Here is a 20,043-nt window from a genome sequence, read left to right as displayed (position 1 = left end):
ATTTAAAAAAAAAATTTCATGAAAAACAGTGGATCACTTTTGGTACAGAAATCTAGACCTCAGTGTAACGCTCAGGTGGTTAATATTATTAATATTATTATTAATAAACAGGATTTTCATAGCGCCAACATATTACGCAGTACTGTACATTAAATAGGAGTTGCAAATGGCAGACAAATAGACAGTGAAACAGGAGGAGGAGAAGACCCTGTCCCGACGAGCTTACAATCTAGAAGGTGGCGGAAGGCTTACACAATGGTTCCACCTTCTTTGCCTTTCTTGTTATCATCTTAGAATCTCTTGCTGTCTTATTACCATTCTGTGTTTACATTTTCATACACAGAGCCTTGGAATACATTGTTACATTATAAATTATTATTTTAATAACGTTGAACTTGTGCTTAGCTGATTAGTCTTTTATAATCCCTGTGGCGATAGCTAATAGATTCCTCAGTTTCCTGTTTTCATTATTCTCTGTTGGCCAGTGTGTCATTGATTTCTGTGACCATATGTTCTACTGCAGTACAGTTATTTCTTGTGTCCCTTGCTCCTATTCATTGTAAATTTGATGTGCCATTAGTCCTTCATCCTTAGGGATGTACAATTCATTCTGACACCTTTTGGACAATTATTCTACTAGAGATGTCCTGACACACTCAGTATTGCAGCAAAATGTCTGCTCACGCAGAAGTTTTTCTTTTAATCAAATTTTTTTTTTTTATTCATGTTATTACAAAATATATTATAATAGCAAATTACAATCAGAAGCTTTTGATATGTACAAACCTCAAACCTTACAAGATGCAGGTAGATTTTCCATGCAGTTTTTTTTAACCCAGATGAAGGCATTCCTATTGTTTTTAAATATGGGTAGATTTAAAGATTTAGATTATGAGAAAGCAAAAGTATTTATTTCTACTGTATCTGTAGAAAAAATTGTTTTAGAAATGCAGAACTTGTTCTGCTGATACAAACACTGTGACCTCCGTGTACAGAGCCCCAGCAGGGACACTGAATTGATGGAACACACTGGATTGTTTATATACAGGCAGAGAATTCACAGGCACCACTTTAGAGAGGGTGCAGAAATGTCAAGAGTCATTTTTTTCAACCTTTTTCTAAATAATATGTCAAAAATAGATGACTTAAAGCCGTTAACTCGGTGTGCAGATTATTCTGTAGGTGATCTTTACTCTGCATCATATGAAAATGAAAGAGAAATTGCTTTATTGTTGGTGAAGTGATACAGACTAATCACTACACTGCTAATTTATGCAATTTATAAAACATTTTCATTACATTTATTTTTTACATATAAAACATGAAAATGTTGCTTTTAAATAAGCTCAAGGTACTTGCTGGGCGGCTCTAGTTTCAATCCTGACCTTCATCATATGTAGAGTTTACTTTATGCTGACTTGCAAAATATAGATTCTGCAAGCCAGTTTCTTGGCTAAAATATTGAAAATAACGACAGACATCTAGCATTTGCAGAACGAGTTTAAAATGCAGAAGGCATTTTAACTCCTGTTCTTTTCTCAAAATCTTTACACTGGTTTCTATTTAACCTTAGAATAAAATGTAGGCTACTGTACTTTGCTTTCAAACTGTTTTACTGCTCCTATCCCACTTACATTACCAACTCTATATATATAATATGCTGTACTCTGGAGCTCCCTCCTTCATTCTGTTTGGTTTACTTGTATCTGTAAAATATTTCAATAAGCTTTCAAAACTCACCTCTTCAAACTCACCTACTTATCTTCCTCTTTCTCTTAACCTCCTCCATATAATTATATATATAATATATTGATTACTTTGTATTGGATTCAATTGAATCCAATACAAAATAATTTGAATTTCCCGCCACGCTCCCGCAAGCACCCATGTCATCAGGAACTCCCGGGGGAAAGATCGGAGGAAAAGGGCACGCCCCGGAGATGGGATCCCGCGGGCAGAACACTGGAGGAGGCCGGTGGGATCAGGTCGGTGTTTATTTTTTACGTTTTTAGCTACCCCGAGTGTGGCTCGGGGTTACCGCTTTCGGCATGTTTCTTTTACCCCGAGCCACACTCGGGGTTACCACCAGCGAGGTTAAACATAGCTAAGTAAGCCCCATTCTATTTGTCTACCTTTGTATATTTTGCTCCCCAACCTCAATTTGTAAGCTCAGTTGGCCAGGGTCCTCTTACCCTCCAGTGTCTTAGTTTGCATGTGTTTTGTATGCAGGTTTGTAATCTTCATTTATTGAAAAGCAGCAATGTAATGTTGTGTATGTATTATGTAAATATAATATGTTGGTGCTTTGTAAGTAAAGGGTTGTAAGTAACAATGATAGAGTCTACTATCCTCTAAGTACAAGATCCTTTAAAGTGTAACTTGCATTTGTTAACAATAAAACCATTTCTTCAGATGAACTACAGGTTGTAAGTCCAAATTTTCTGTCATAAACTATTATATTAATGCCATACACCATATCCTTTCTGAAAATGACTTGAGAGAATATTTTCTTTGTCAGTAGCCGATCAGTTACAGTGGTGGTGTACATAGATAAGCTGCAATATCTATATCCCTTTAGGTGAGACATAGCCCCAAAAAGTGTCCCAGGAAGAATGAAGTTTTTTTGCAAAGGATGGTGCCTGTGTTATTACTTTTAGCAAAAACGTTAGCACAAGCAGAAAATTACATTACTAGGGGAGTTCTCTACATATTGATGGATGTAAAAAAAAAACTGACATTTTAAATTTTTGAGTTTTTCAATATTAGCTGCAGACTGAAATAAAAGGATACTTTCAAGTTACAATTAAGTAACATGTTACGCAAATTTGGATTTTTCCATCAAAATAACCAGTTGCTCCATAAAATATCATTTTCATTGATTTCTAGCAATTTGCTGATTCTGTATTATAGCATCTCTCCATATATCTGGCATTGCTTCATAATCCATCTATCAGCTGTCCACACCTCTATTCTTTACCTATTTTCTGTCGGCAGAGTGGTGGGAAATTTTGAAACACTGCTTTTTTGACTCATTAACCGTCAAAAACTTTTCAGAAGGAGCTTTGTGCTGGGATTAAGTAGTGAAGAGTGGGATTTTCTACAACCAGAGGCATATCAGGAAGGTTATTTGAATGCTGCACTTAGTTAGGAATGTGCCATCCAGAACCTCAACTTAAATCCTTAACATCTCAGGACGGCAGCTAATGATGTGCATAATTACACTGACATCAACTCTTAGCCCTACTTCTGTCTGTTGTAGGATTTAGGACAACTCAGACCCCCTGCGAGTTATGTTTAACAACAAGTTACAGTCAGTGTCTGCACGACAAGTGACACACAAGAATTACACTTGTCCTCTACAGCAGTTCTTAATGAACAATGAAACATAAACACAAAAATGTTTTTGTTTGCCCTTGCACTTGGGGTTGTGCTGCTATTTATAAATAGCTCCATTGCCGGCATCCTCACTTTATTCATGATATTGTTGATAAAATAAATGGTATAAAGGTTTTATATTGCATGATATAAATATCATGAAAAAAAACGATTTTGTTTCCTAAAAGTGCCTTTGTACAAAATAGATTGCATTGAGAGAGATAGAGCATTGCAGACTATTACTATACTATGCAGTTTTAGGGAATCAGTAGAATCCTCTAGTACCAAGTTTACAGATAGCAGATAGATAGATTATTTTTATTTACACAAGTCCAGTTCTCAAATAGCATGTGCTGTTCATGGAGCAATTACATGGGATGTGTGGCTTGCATGCAGCAGGTCTACCCATATCATAGGAATGGTGGGGTTGTGTTTCAGCCAAATAAAGCTTAAATTTCATTTGTCACACATTTACTTCCTGTTCATTGAGCACATGTTTAAATGGATGGGTGTGTGTCTTGTTTTATTAATAATAGTGGGAATATGTCTGTGCTGGACTTCCAACAGTTAACTCCCTTCAGTTTCTAAGATGTAATGGATCAAATCACAAGCCCTTGTCTCCCTCAATTACCTGCTGCTGTAGCTGTGTATGGCGTGCAGGGTTGCCCAAAGGTGTTAACAATTTAATCCTTATTACCTGGCCTTTGTTACATGCCAGAAGGAAGAAGTGATCTGGAACCTGTGGCATCACATAACCACTATTATGTTTCCAGCTCAGGTGCTTTTATTATGTTTTATTTATATTTATGGAGCATTCAAGTGTGCAGAGGAGCCCTTTTTGACATGTTCAAGAAGGCTGAGGTATAAATAAAATTAAGTATGAGATGGGAGCTTGTTGCGGTGTGTGGATTTATACTGGGATGCTATGCGTATTCCCTAACTTGTATTGAAGCAGATGTGATTCTGCAGTGGCTAGTTTTTTGGAAGAGTAGAATGTATATATGCTTGTATGGAGAGCAGTGGACTCACTCCTGAGTGATAGAGTATGAGAATTTGTGCAGTGAAGACATTTTTGTGTCATTATGTATCAATTTTTGTAATGTCTTGCATGATACATACATTTTAGTGCTGAATAATTGGATCACACAGATTTGGTCATACTTATGAATGAGCAAATCTGTTAAGAAATCTTAAATACTTTTTCATTAAAAGATAAATCTGATGGGTTTTTGGCAGCATGTGGCTTTCTATCCCTTGGATAGTTATTTGTTGATCTTTTGATTTCGTTATTTAGTCGCAGAAATAGCAGTAATGGGGCAAATCATGTGACAAGGGACTTTCTATTGCCCTAGTGCTTGTGTAGTAGATAATGTACTATAATGGTTATTTCGTGTTGAAAAACGTTTCCAAAAGTTTTTATGAAACGCATACCTATACTACGCTATTAACATACTGTGTTTTTTTTAAATTGCGATCATGCAGATTCTTTTTTGCAGAAGGGATATGTGAAGTTGTTCCTACTGCAATAAAGTAGCCTTACTTGTCCGTGTGCAATATTTTTAAATACACTCACCTGTCCCTGTTCTGTCGCAAGCAATGCCATCTTCTTCCCTTCATTGTTTCAACCTTTGACCATCTTGATTGGCGAGGCCAGCATGATATACCTCCCACACCGCCGCAGCTAAGCGATGATCAGATGATCAGCGAGAGTGATCAGGCAGGCTGTTCCTTTCTGCAAAAAAACTCTGGCCAAGTTTTGAAAGAGGAACTTTAGTTCCACTTTAAGGCACTGTTCAATATTTTCAGCAGAATATAGACATTCAATATAAAGATATCAATTCAGTAAAACATTAATGTTAATGAATATCTATTGAAAACTATATCAATGTCACAGCACTACAGTGGTTTGGTGTTTGAGGAACATGAAATCACAGTCCTACTCCCTAATACCAGTTAATAATTGCTTATAACTGACAACTGATCCAGGCTGAGCTCTTTTGTCTTGTCACTAATGCCAGTCAGTGCTTCTATCCTTACTATCTATGATCTTCTTGGTTGGATTTGTACCCAGTGTTCTAATATGCGCTGTTTTTTACCCAAATAGCCAAGTATGCAATTAAAATTTGATACATTTCCTTCATACCATTAGACAGATTTACAGACAGATACAGATCCCTTTTTTAACGTGGCAATGTTGTACTTTCCGTTAATACCAGCATAATAATACAGTTATAGATTTGTCTGCAAAGACTCAAATTTTTAGACCAAATGTAACAAAGAAAAACAATTGATCAGATATTATGAGTAACTAAAGCAATATTGAACAGTATATTCTTGAGTTATTCTTAGAAAACCCTAAATTGCATTTAATTTTCAGAGTTTTTTTTATATCTGTTATAGATTCATGAGGTTATAGGTATATTTTTTTCAGCACCCCATTTTCTCATGCCCTCAGCCTTAGTCATATGGGTATTCTTGTATACATAAAATTTAGACGCACAATAGACAGTTTTATAGAGTTCTTGTACATTCTACAAGGCCACTTTGTGTGCTTTTTTCCTTGCTGTTACTGTTACAGAACCACATCCAAGTCCAGCTGTAAATGTGTCTTGTGTACCCCATATCCTCGTACACATTTACAACAATAAAATGGCTGCACCTTCTTCTTCCCGCCCATTAACTGAAAAATGCCAGCTATTAGTTTGTTGATCTTGTCCCTGATTAAGGTGCATTATGAACTTTGAGTGTGTTCTTAGCATATTGTTCAAAGCCTTTGAAACCTTGTAAATCTCTCACAATGATGTTGCTTTCACTGCTTGTGTTTTCATTTTGAGATAGCTATGCCCTGGGTGTGTACCTGTGATATACAACTTCCAAGTTTTTGTTGGATATCATCCTAACCTTCTACATTGCAAGGTAGCAAAGGCTGTTATCTACTTTGCCTAACATAATACTACTTTGATTTAGTATAGCATAAATATTTATTATTAATGTACACACATAATGTGAAAATACCTCATATTTGAAATTCTGTTGTTAAGTTTCAAAAAGAACCAACATGGAAAAGGTGAATATGATATTTCTAATTATGAAAAAGTGAAAGAATTTAGGAACACAGATATAGGGCTTTATGTTTTCTTTTATTAATTAGAAAAGGATGAGAGTAAAGTCTGAATATAAACGTATTTATGATACAGTCAAGCTGGGACTGCTGGAAATGCTGCATATGTCTGTGTCTAGAGTAGGTAAGGTTGATGAGATTGGCAGACAGTCCTGATTTTAATATCCTGTTGGGTTTATTTTTAAAGCAGAACTCCAGAAAAATACACAATTTTATCAGTGATGGAATCCTAAAAAAAAGGTAAATGTTAGTTTAATGTATGTTAAATCTCTCTTGATATCTCCCTTCTGCAATCCTCTACACAGCAGATCACAGACTAGGAGAGGGTGAGGCAGAATGTAAGACTATGATTGGCTGACACTCTGTGATTTCAATCAAAAATACTGAAAACCCCTTGACAAAGGGAGAGAAGAAAACAAAAGGTGATGGTCTTCATTGGTCTCCTACTTTTATACAGTAGAGCAGTGTTTCTCAACCAGGGTTCCTCCAGAGGTTGCTAGGGGTTCTTTGAGCCTTGAACAATCTGTGCCTTTTAGGTCAGTTTACCTGACACCAATGATATTTTTGGCGACCTGTAAGGGTGACATTATTCCCACTGGTCAACAATGTGAGAGGCATTCTTCCTACTGACCACCTCAAAAATGTACTGTAAGCTTTGGATGTAGAAATTATAGCAGGGGTTTCATGAAGACATTAAAGGTATTTCCAAGAGTCCTCCTGTGTTAAAAAGGTAAAAAAAAAAAAACACTGCAATGGAGAATTGTTATACTTTTAAATTGTAGAGTTGCATTCTAGGTACAATCCAGTGATGAACATATTACTCCTCTACAGTGTAGTCTAAAACAGACTTCATGACTTGACTGTGCTTTCTGATAGGGATGTCCAAGTCATAGGACTATGTGGACAGAATTACTAATCTTTTAATAGGTAAGACAATCAGCATACATTAAGTTCAACTATTATTTACAATAATTTTTGTTGCCTGCAATTTAACTTTGGTAATAAAGGCAGTTCTGTGAACAGATTTAAGGCTGAAAGTAAAACCTTTAGCTGCGCAAGGGCAAATTATGGGTTTACTTTACTGATGGTATTGTATGAACCATGTACATTCTTGGCATCTTCTACCACAGGTCATTTCTCTTTCTGACTGCTCAAGACTGACAGGTATTGTACATAGTAACAGTACATATTTTGTGCAAATTATAGGTTTACAGTGACGTGATGAACATGTATACATTATATATGTGAAATTTTGACTTCATAGGACACATTTTTTTAAGTAAATGAAGTTATTGCATTCTTCAAATACAAAAGAAACATAAAACAAAATTCTAATAGTGAACCATATGGCCATGTACAATATCTGGAGCCATAAGCTCTGCCAGATCTCTGTAACACTTGTATGTTGTAAACTATTTGCTGCCAGGCAGCAAATGTCATCGTGTCTGTGGGACTTTTCTTGTTTATAGAGTATTGCTTGTCTTTATGTATAATGAATGTGCCTAAGTAGAAACGTGTACTGGTTAAGATGAGATCTAGGAGCTTGTGTAATGCTAACAGTTTGCTTTTAATTTACTGGCTATACAAATGTAGGGGTGCTTACATGTCCAAACAAGCATACCTATAACCATTTTTTTGTATGTGGGTTTTACCTTTAACTAGGGCTCAATTAAAAAATATTGCAGTGAAGGTAATTAAATGGTGCATATATTGTATATGACAGTGTTTGGTCTCATGACCCATAATCATATTATACAGCACCTTCATATAGCAGGCAGCCTTGTATGAACAGTAGTATTTTATATATGCCATGTCCCCTTCACTTCCCACCACAAAAGCCAGAATCTAAGGTAGTGAAGAAGCTTTTCTCAGTTTGTTTGACCGGACAATAGACATTTTTTACATATGCCAAGACAACATGATGAGATGTCCCAAACCCTTCCTATAATTGTAGTCCAATTGTATTCCACAAAAAAAAAGAACCGCCATTCTTTTCTCTTTTGTTTTTTTTTTTTTTTAATACATTATTGAAAAATATGTAGACATTCCAATTGGTCCATCTGCCTTTTTGTGGTTTCTGCCTAATATGTTAGGGGTAAAAGCTACCATTCAGGTGTTTTTCTATTTATCTAGTATTTAATGATGAGATGCTATATTCTTCAGGTTGTTAGCCTTTTTGGTAGTTTTTTTTCACACAGACCTAATTAGCTGTAAACATTATTATGTTTTTAATTACAGACAGGCTTTATTGCCAGGGTCTGCCGCAGAATAGCTGTGGATATTGATGGACATTATGACTTTATTGTTAAAACTTTATCGTTGCATCTATGACGTCATCATCTTTCGCGTGTGAGTCCAGCACTTTTATATGTGACCTTTTTTTTAGATTTTTTTTAAATTATTTAAAGTTGACATAGTTTTTTATAGAACTCTTCTTGGTTTGAAGAGTTTTCTTCTCCACCATACAATTTGTACTAGTTACAAAATATATATTGTAATTAGTACTCTCACCATTAAGTTCAGTAAGAAATAACTCTACTATTTTTTTTTTTTTGTCTTGTAAAGATGGGGTTAAAGGATCCTCTTGAATTAGAAGTCATTCTGGCGCCAAGGATGAAACGTGGGTGTCCTACCTCACAGACCTAGTGCCTACACCTAGAAGTCTGCCCCTCCCTCCATCAAGGTTAATGGGAGATGTTTATCGAGGGCTGATGAAAAGGTTTTCACAAAGCCTGACTAAGTGGCTATGAAATGTTAGGGCTTTTGGATGAGCTGATCAGTAATGCTGGCTAAAGAAAGCCCCTTGACATTTACAAGTTTAACCCCTGCACTACAGACACAGTGAAGGGGACTCTGCTGACAAACAATAGAGGCTTTCCAATGTCACATGGCTGCAGGGAAAAGGGTCTGTGCACACTTATCTGATCCTCTTGTCTTCTTTCAAATGTAAATCATTCAACACCACTTTCCATTTTTCACAGTTTTATTGGAGCTAAAGTTTACAGAGCTCTATAACATGATTTTATTTTACATATACTACATTTTAACAGCATTTTCAAAGTACGTTAAAAATTTCTGGATTCTTTTTCCAGTATGACACAACATTCTACGGTAGATTTCTATTACAAAAAAAGCATAAAAAGTTGAGTTCCAATACTGCTAATATTGAATTAAACATTTACAGTACATTTTGGTACCCCTGGTATATAGATTTTGCTTATGTGAGGTACAAATTTCTAATTCTCTGGTGTATTCAATTTTCAACCTGTAAAGTGTCTATCATTTGTTGAGCAGTTCATTTGTCCTCACCGATTTGCTTTTAATTAATGATCATTTTCTCAATCAGCAGTTTCCTTGTTCTTGAATTCCCACTTACATCTTGATTCATTTCATTCTGTGAATTGAGCTTTTTCAATGCATTGTCTTTACTGAACTGTATAAGACATATGCAAATCAGCAGATCATTTCTTGCTAATCTTGTAAGCTTTTTGTAAGGAGAAATACAAAATAGATAGGAGCTAAACATTGTTCACAAAAAGAAGAGTAAAAAATAAAAGCATAAATATGACTTCTGGTAAGAGACCAAAGTGTTCAGAATATTATGATTGCTTTTTTGTTTATACATTTTAGTAATCGCTCTATACGGTATTATAGAGTGGACCTAGCCCAAAGTATTTTTATGTTTTGCTTTCCTAACAAATTTATGTAGCTACTTCCATTTTGGAGCAGTGCTATCCTAGCCAAGTGTAAATGCCAATTAACTGCATAAATAAGTAAAGGTGATTTTCAAACCTTTAGAAATATTTTTCTCATATCTCTTATACTAAATATTTATTTAGCTAATTTAGTAAAACAGTGCCAATATAATTAGAATTACACAAATTAAATCAAATTCGATTTAGTAAAGATAGGTAAAAATGTTTTGGTTGTTTTCTGTGTACTTTACACAATATTATTTCACTTAAAGAATGCCACTATTACAGTTCCAAATCTTCATTCCAAAATGCTAGACATAAATAGTATGTTGGGTTTCCTGATACAGTAACTCTGTGTAAAATCAAATCCAAATTATTGCCAAATAAAATATTTGTTGAATATCAACAACTTTTTTTAGTCAACTAAACTTAGGAACAGATACACCAACTTTATACTTACCATTTTGAAAGTACATTAGAATAGTGTTGCATAAATCTTCTTGTAATTTGATGTGCCGCTATAGTAAAAATGATTCTGGACAGATTTTGAATGTTTGGCGCACTAAATAGAATTCTCATCTTATCTATGTGTTTGCTGCCTAATGAGAACATAAAACTTAATTTTCTCCATTAACATAATACTAAAGTCAAATATTAATTTTCATTGCAGAGTTATCAGGCAATCTTGTTATTATAATATAGAATTGGGCAACATTGTTGTAATTTATAAAAGCAATTCATCATGCATTGAGGCCTACACTAAGACAAAGCTGGCACTGTGTAATCTATTTATATATTAAATTTTAGGTCAGTATTGTTTCCTTCTTATCTGGCCATAACATACAGGATGCATTAATATGTAACTGGCATGTTTGCAGTACTTTTCTATGCAGAAATCCTGTACTTTTTTAAGTATACTTGTCAAGTATATACATATGCTATTGAAAGCAAATGTGCTTGCAGAAACAGTAAAAAAAATAAACTTCAAATATTTGTTGGGTTGTTAAGGGCAGGGTTCAAAGAAAACACAAAAATAATTTATGAATATACCAGGTTGTAGGATCCAGATAGACTTACCATCCAGGCAACACAACTTCACCCAGCACTCAGAATTGTACTGACCTTCGGGGAAATAAAGATGTAACAAAAAATGTGATAAATTGCAAAATACCAACTCTTAGATGTGGTGACTGCATTAGGTTTCACTTTTCAGGCCAAAAACATTTTTGGCAAGTACAGAAAATACCTGTTAATCCTGTTGGACAGAAACACAGTTTCCATGCAACTTCCTTTAAATTAAGCTTAAACCACAATTTTTCACTTGCTTGCGGGCTATCTTCTGTAAATTACGGGTTGCTTTCTCTGTAAAGGAGTGGAGAGAGGAAGATGTTTTTGTTGTCCTCTTTTGGGGTGGAACCATGGCTCCCCCATAGATTCGGTGTTGTAGGTGATCATAGCCACCCAGGAAGTGTGTTCTTTTCAGGATTATCAAGTAAAAATTAGGGTTAAAATAGCTGAAAGGCACATGCAGTCTCCACATCTGAGGACTATCAAGCTACTAAAATTGTTCTTTTTGTGTTTAGATACACTTTCTGTAGGTCACACATTATATTACTATTTCTTTTGATTTGTAGCTTAGTTCTCCTGTCAATTATTTAATTTATATTACCTGATAATTATTGCCTTAAAGTATTGTAAATGCTGTACAGTGACTTAATTGTTAATGATTTAAATGTGAACCTATGTCTCTTTCAATGTACCAGGCCGGGAATAAAGGAGTATTTGTTGTCAGTATGAGTTAATGTAATCATATAGACAATGCACAGGTTTTGTATCATAACATACCATATTAAGTGAGGTTTTTTTTTTGTTGTTGTTTTTTTAATAAAAAAGTAAACTTTTTAGTCACATTTTTTTCCAGGCAGTAATTCCAATGGTTGAATTGTTTAAAGATTGTGGATGGAAGGGATAACTCCCCTGAGCAAGTCCTTTTCCTAAGCGAAAATGTTTTTACTCGTGCTGTTAATTCTTACAGGTCATTGTCCAGTCTGGCCGTCAACCCACCGTTCTTCAGAAACTTTGCCAGCTCCCTTTCCAGTATTTTAGTGACTCCCGGCTGGTCCGGCTGCTATTTCCCACACTGATTGCTGCCTGCTACAATAATCCGCAGAATCGACTTATTTTGGAACAGGAGTTGAGCTGTCAGCTGCTTGCCACATTCATTCAGGTACGAAACTGGGAAAGGGATCAGCACCTAGGCAGCCTGAAAAGTGATCAAGTGTGTAGGAGGTGCATGAGAAAGGAAAACAATGAGCTAGCAGAAAAGGAAATAGAATAAAACTACACAGCCCTAGAAGTTTACTAGGATTGTGAGTATACTTTTTATGTTAGCATATTTTTATGTTAATTGATAAAACACAACTTACCTATTTAAGCTGACAAACTTTCTATTGAACTCCTAGTTACCATTATTTTTTATGTTTTGAAATATTTATTATTATTATAGCTGTTTTTCTATTATTTAAGAAGAGAGAGAGAGAAATAGAGAGTTAATTTTAAGATATTTTGCAAAAAGTAGGAAATTATGAATAGCATGTAACTTTTTTGGATTTATAGTATTTATGTAATGGGCTTCCAAATGTATAATACTATAGTTTTTATCTGGTTTAACAAATGAAAAAAAAAGAGTAGAATTTATAAAAATTTACGTTCAATTCATTTTTGTAGATTTTATGATTTAAAATGTATATCTTGCAGCGTTTGCTTTGACACAGTACTCCACCTTTTAGATGAACATTTTTTGTATGTTTGATATTTTAAAATGTGGTATGATTTAAACCGGAATGTACAATACAAACAATAATTGTTTTTTTATTTTGTGTGTGTCTTTAACATTCCTCAGTGTATATTTGTGTGTTTTCACTGTATTTTAGAATGCAGAAAAAAAAGGGCAAAAACAGTGTATAATGGAGGTTGTCAGTTCACAGCGTGGCTCACACTTTTTTTCATTATGTGTAGAAAATCAGTTTACAATGTTTACATCAGCTATTAATATTTTGTGTTGTCGACTAAAAGTCTGATAGTTGAGGTTAGTTGTTTCAACTATGCTTAAAGTTGTAACAAAATAATATCTGAGTTAGGTCAGGAAATCAATGCCTGTCTTTAATTTGATTTTAAATGAAGGTGTTTTAGTCAGATAGTGACCAGTTCGTGGCCATAATAAATTAGATCTTTTTGCGTTTGCACCGGTTTACTTTACCTGCCATAAAGATTGGCATTGCAATGTTTACTTTTTTTTCTTTTATTTAATATTTTGCAGTGTATTTGTCTGCATAGTTATAAAAAATAATTGTACTTTCTGTAGTAGATGCTTTTAAAATAAGTTTACAAATTTATCTGTTCGTCTTTAAACTTGTAGAGCAAGAGGAAGAGCTAACCAAGCCCCTAGATCAGTGGCAATCTTTCTATTTCTTATTTATCTACCCTTTTGCCTGTGCACCTGACCTGCCAGCTACAATATTTTCCTACTATTTGTTACAAATATATTATTAGCTATGCCACGGCATATCGAAGACTGGAACACAAGTTAATGTCACAGTTTACCGTTCACTTTACTCCCCTCCTGTGGCTGCGTCCATGTATATGATAAATTCCCCCAATCCCGCCAGAGAAATTGTTAACATAGCTGATGCAATATGCAAAAGAATTTTTCTAGTGCTGTTTGCTATAATTAAACTCATATCCAAACGCCAAAAAAATTATATGCACAGAGTAATTAAATTCTAGCTAGGACAATAACTCTGAAAAAATATTTTTTTTAGTCTTTAACTGCTCCTGATATAGTAGAACAGAAAATGACACTGAGGTCTGGAACTGGTATGGGTAGACTTATATTAGCCGTGATATTTTCTTTTTTCTCTGAGAGATTTTAGTATTATTTTCAATGCTGCAATTAGGTTACTTTAGAGTTTCCATGGTATTACTCCTTTAAGAGTAAAGCAAAACACTTCTAGAGACCCTTCATATTGTTATCAAGGCTTCAAATATTGAGCACACATCCAAATAATCATTAACAATAAAAATTGTGCTCTGATGATTTCTACTTTTCTCTACTTGATAAATCTATGGCATTAAACTGTGTGTTACCTGTTTTTGTTGCTGTTAGCTTTTTATGCTTTACAAAACGTTCTTAAAATGGTATTTTAGGAACATGATGGCATTATTTTATATAATGTGTTTCCCTAATTTTAGTGCATGGCTTGAGTATTCTGGCAAAGAACTAGTTAAATGAGAGTGCAGTAGAGACGGGAGCTCTGAGCTGTGTAATTCACTGCTCTGCTCAGTTACTTTCTGGCCTCTAATCGTATAACCTATAAACACTGTGTCACATTTGCTTATTTTTCATTGTACAGAGGAAGCAGGAGCTTGGATGCTTTCATCTACACAGTGCTCTCTATTGCTACTCAAAAAGATAACTGCATTTTCTTCTGTCTTATTTTTATAATAATGTACCCAACATTTATTAAAATATTTTTTACAAACATTTGTAATTTATACTACATTTTGTTTAATTCATTGTAGTAAATAGTCAAAATGCATTCAACGTAACTAGTGACTATTATTGTAGTAGTGGCTTTTAGGTTTTCACACTTTGCTGAAGTTAAATTGGTGCCCTATAGTGACACTAAATCATTTTCGCTGGAGACAATCAGAAGTGGACAGTACGAACACTGTACTATTCTGTATGTAAGTAAGGACAAGTGAGAGTCACCCTGCTTTATCCTTCCAATTTAGAAAACAGCAGCAATTGTTCGAGTAGATCATTTAGTGATCAGGCAGACTCGATCACTAAATGAAGGCAGGAGACAGCAGTACAGATTCTGCAAATCACGATCACAAACATTTTTCTCCATGATGCAAATCTAGCATTTGTACAGTTCACAACAAAATGTTTACTACTGAGACACACATATATACCAGTTACAGTACATAAACATCAGAATTGCTGGTGGGTTGGACAAACAGTTTTCCGATAAATACCAATCCTTTTTTTTGGAGCTAGGGAAACTATACAGCATTGTTTCAATAGATGAAAAAAATAAAATAAAATATTGCCTCCAATAATACATTTCTGGCACTATAGTTTCTGTAAATTAAAAATCGCACCAGTGTGTAAGGATTGTAATTGTTTACCGCTCTGCTAACCACTACATTGTGCTATTGTCTTAGGACTGTTTGCAAGGATCAAGTCATCCCATCAGTAAGACGTCTCCACACAAAGGTAATGTAACCAAGACTGGGTGATTGCGTCCATTCAGACATACAACTGTCTATCCTTCTGACCTTCAGAGCAAGGAAATGACTTGTTTTCAGGAGATGCCATTGACAGACCAGGCAACATAATGAACATGGTGTTAATTCATTGTACATAATAAATAGCTAACAAGCTCACAACAAAAGCCTATTGAGAGACAGCTTGTTCTTTTATTGGCAACAAAAGCCAGTATACTCAAATATTCCATCTGCTTTTGGAAATAGTTACTTGCTAAACAAGCTAGCATCCAAGAAGCAGGTTAAATTACCTCCACACAACACACTTCAGGACACGTCATTGTAAAACACAGTCCTTTCCTAAAGGCTGTGAACCTGACAATTTCTGCTCATTACACCAACTGTGGGTGGTCCTAGAGTTTTCCCAATTCTGCCCTTGTGAACTTGCAGTGTGCAGACAAGTGACAAACTTATAAAGATAACTTTACTTGAGGACAAAGAATTAAAAACATTTCAGTCTTTCTAGAAAAGCTCTGAGTGCCGCTTAGAGAGATGCTTTAGGCAATAATTTGTCCTAAGTGTTAAGTGCTAAGGTTAAAACTTTCTTTCCATCCAGCCATGAAGGCATCTATTTATAAATGTTTTGAGCCAAGATTCATCATTCAACATTTACCCAAAATGTATACAATTAGAGTCTATTAAAAAAGTGTATGAATAATGAGTAAATGTTCATTCACACATCTTACATTTGTGTTAGGGAAAGAAAAAAAAAATAAAATAAATATATATATATATATATATATATATATATATATTGATCCTACATGAAATGTAACTTTTATGAAACATGTTTATATACTAGAAATAGATATGTTGATATCTCATATTCGCAGAATTTCTCAGTTCCATTAGTTTTACTAATGTCAGATGAACAGAATTTCTGTAATGTTACTAATATTTCTACAATCATATGTACATACATTAAATTGCAATATTCTGTGTGCATATTACATAAACACATTGGCTGTGATTGCCAGGAGGATTACCCATGTTTTCTAATAATAAAGACAGCAGAAACATATTGTTTTATATATCTTATTGCAGTATGATAGGCAACTAATATTTACATTACAGGGATTCAATTTTGAGAGATCAAAGTAAACTGCCATTGCTGACCTCCCTTTTGGAAAATGTCAGTTCTCAATTTGTAACATATTTGCATGTGTTGAAAATTATACAATGTTCATAAGATCACAATTCCCTTTATTTAGAAATAAGGCTTTCATACAGACACTATAGCAGCACACTTAAACACAAGGCCATGTATTGGAGGGCAATGACACTGACTGTGAACTAGTAGAGCCTGGCTTCCATCCTAGGTAACCTCTGGGTGACCTCTAACTGGCCACTTTATCTCTGGTCCCTGCACTAGAACCTTTCAGTGTATGGCATGTGAAAACAAATAAACCAATAAATGGACTACCTATGTCTGCGCAAGTTCATCTCTCACTTTTTCTAATGTATTGAGTAGGAGGTTTTGTAAACACTCGCTGAGTGATCACATCCCCCTTTGTCCTCCTTGTTAAATCCAGGTGACACTTGTGAATTAGCATCTGAGAATGGCTTTATATATTGTGATTCATGATGCATTTATTAATGTATTTTTCCATTTCTCCCCACAGATTTTTTACAGCAGTACCTGGAATTCTCTTGCCGTTTCCCACATCCTTGCTGGGAGCCTTCTCGCCAGTTTTTCCTGAAAAAAGAATAAGCTGCTATATTAATTTTTAAATGTTTTATTATGGGGCATTTGGTAAAAGATCCATGGCTCCTCCTATTACATGTACAAAATTAACACAATATGTAATATACTATGCTGTGTGTAAAAATGCTTCAAAATATTAATGTGCACTATTTATATGTTTCAGCGTGTAGATACGTTGTGCTGTGAGATTTTGTTTGCATGCTAAGATAAACTTGGCTAATCCTTTTTTTATATTGCCCCACTCACTACAAAAGGAATCTCGCCTAGCACAGATTACCTGGCAGTGATTGATAACTGTATTAAAGTATACTTGTCAATTCTATATATCTTGAAATAAAATAACTTATTTTCTTTCTTGTGTGATGTTTAGTTTCTATTTCATGAACAAGATTTTTGCAGGTACAGCAGGGAACCGCAATATTTGTTTCTCTGTGTGGTTAACAAATACATTTTAGGATGGATGCTTCATAGCCCAATTCAGAGGTGACAGTAAAGAACAACAATCCAATTAGGGTTAATATAAACACAATTCATTTTGCAGACTCTCCGTTAGGATTGTTGCAGCTGACTTTCTGGCAAACATAAAATCACACCATGAGTCAGTTCCACGGAAACTTATTGCTCAATTCTTCTGGTAGATTTAGAAAACTAGCCCTCATTTTCAGAGCTTGTTTGTTATAGCTTTGGAAGTATTCAGAGTAATATGTGTGCAGGAAGCCAGGGTTTCAACCAGAGGAATTAAAAGAAGTTTACATTGAAAGATGTGGGTGAGCGGATCAGGGAAAGCTAAAGTTCTTAACTAATGGGAAACTATTTTTTGTAAGTGCTTACTTTTTTTTTCTTTCTTTTCGCTTTGGTTAGCTTCCAGGAACAATTAAGATATTTAAGATATATGTAGCATTTCTGGGTATACAGGGGTATGTCACTTGCTCCCCTTTCTTTTGGTTGTTGCTGGTGGTTTGTAGATGATCTAGCATTGTCACAGTAGGGCAAGAAGAAAGTCAGAGATATAAAAAAAAGTTCTGCTTGTCTAGCCCCTTACAGCTAAACAGCCTAGGACTGAATGAAAGGTAAGTATAATGTTGGGGATGTGTGCTTTAAAGCAAAAATTATTCTATTCCCTACATGAACAAAACACAAGTTCACTCAAAATATTTTACCTGGAATTTCATTGTGTAAACATTGAAATGCCACACCCTCCATTCATAAGTAGTTCATTGAGAGAAGTTAAGAACACAAGCGAGCGGTCCCCCCTTATCCAGTGGCCCCAGGAGTAATAAATATATATATAAAGCAACCATAATATTTGGTTACCTATCAGGCCTCTACAATAGGTTTGTTATAGTTTGTTAAAGTTGACCTGAATCTGAAGATTTACTATCTTACAAGAAACATCTAGAAACATACCTTGAAAATGTATCTTTTGTCCTGAATTTATTTTTAAAAATAACTGAACACTTGAGTGTGTCCCTATGTCCTCACAGACTCATTGCTGTATATTATTTGTGTGAGATCTAAGGCACTGATGCTTCTTAGTGCTGGTCTTTGGGGTCTGGCAGATTTGGGTGAGATTTTATTGTTATCACTGTTGTTCTGCTTATCCTTGCTGGAGGTTCTGACATGTAGAAGCAAAACTTTGCCTCTACCCAGATGGCTGACTCCACTCCACTCCACACAGTGACAGTTTAGAAAAGGGCATGGTAAGTCAGTAGTAGGGAAAATATTGGAGGTCCCATGTATTTTTGGGTACAGTTTTAAGAATTGCAGAACTATTGATTGAACTAATTGATTACAGAAAAAAATGACTAATAAAGCAGAAAAACTAATATTTTTCACATGGTTGCTAGCAAGTAAAAATCACACACTGGTTTCTTGTATTTCTCCGGTGCTCAAGTAGGGGGATAGTCCTAGCAGAATTCACCAGTCCTCCTTATTGCCATAACCTTGTTGGATGGAGCAGCAACAAATTATTGTGTAGTCCTACACCTTTCAGGAATATACCAGCTCGAGATTCAACTGGCTTATGCTTGTCAAAATTTCAATGTTTATGGCCTCTGAATTATAAATTGTGTGGCTCAGTGTGAAGGCATTATCTGCTTTAGCAACAAAGTTAGTCCAAAAAAAGCAAAAGAAAAAGTAATTTAATTACAGACCATTTACTATTGATATCCTAGGTAACAAACATGTAATATAAACTTGTTCTTTAACAAACTGTTGAGTGAGTTCCTTTTGATTTATGATCTCACTGACAAAGAAAAAAGACTTATGATGCCACATAGGATTTCCTGCTATGAGTACCAGCGAGGAGATGAGGTGCCCCTCACCGTTCTATATTCTCTGAGCTCTGGCTATTTACAGCTTTGGGAAATCTGCCAACCTGCCCATAAATAATGTAGGCAGAACGTCATTAACCCCAAATAGGAGCGGGTTTGTATTTCAATTAAACATCTAATTGAAAAATCCAAGTCACTGTTTCAAATTTTAAACACAAATTTGCACCCTGACCATTGTGTCATAAGTACTGCAGATCTTAACTCTTACATGTTCTTAAGAATGAAAGATAAAATAATTTGTAGTGAAAATACTGTTTGTGAATGAAATGACTGGTTCTTAGTAAACTAGGATACAATACACAACCTGCAGTTGTAGACCCAGACATCCACTTAATAGCTTGAATGTCTAAGGTTAACCCTAGGCTTCTGTACCTTGAAATCCCTGATTACAGAAGTCCAATTCATGATGTAATTTTCCTACAGGTTTTCCTGATCTGGAATGCAAATATAAAAGCTAAATTCACAGGAAATGTTCCTAATAGC

The 20,043-nt window shown here is 34.9% G+C and overlaps 1 protein-coding gene across 3 annotated transcripts in view; it reads left to right on the top strand.

The window, feature by feature from the left end:
- SCAPER (S-phase cyclin A associated protein in the ER) overlaps positions 1-17,579 on the top strand; it is a 150,842-nt gene extending 133,263 nt beyond the window's left edge. For all 3 annotated transcript variants that reach the window (XM_072402028.1, XM_072402030.1, XM_072402029.1), the window contains 3 exons: positions 12,227-12,418; positions 15,421-15,472; positions 17,145-17,579. In XM_072402028.1, coding sequence (XP_072258129.1) covers positions 12,227-12,418; positions 15,421-15,472; positions 17,145-17,233 — 333 coding nt within the window. In that variant the 3' untranslated portion in view covers positions 17,234-17,579. The remainder of the gene's footprint in view (positions 1-12,226; positions 12,419-15,420; positions 15,473-17,144) is intronic.
- Positions 17,580-20,043: the final 2,464 nt, after the last annotated feature.

This window comes from Pyxicephalus adspersus, chromosome 2 (assembly GCF_032062135.1).
Source record: "Pyxicephalus adspersus chromosome 2, UCB_Pads_2.0, whole genome shotgun sequence".
Classification (NCBI taxonomy): domain Eukaryota; kingdom Metazoa; phylum Chordata; class Amphibia; order Anura; family Pyxicephalidae; genus Pyxicephalus; species Pyxicephalus adspersus.
Note: the sequence above shows the minus strand (reverse complement) of the source record. Positions and strands in the feature narration are given on the sequence as shown.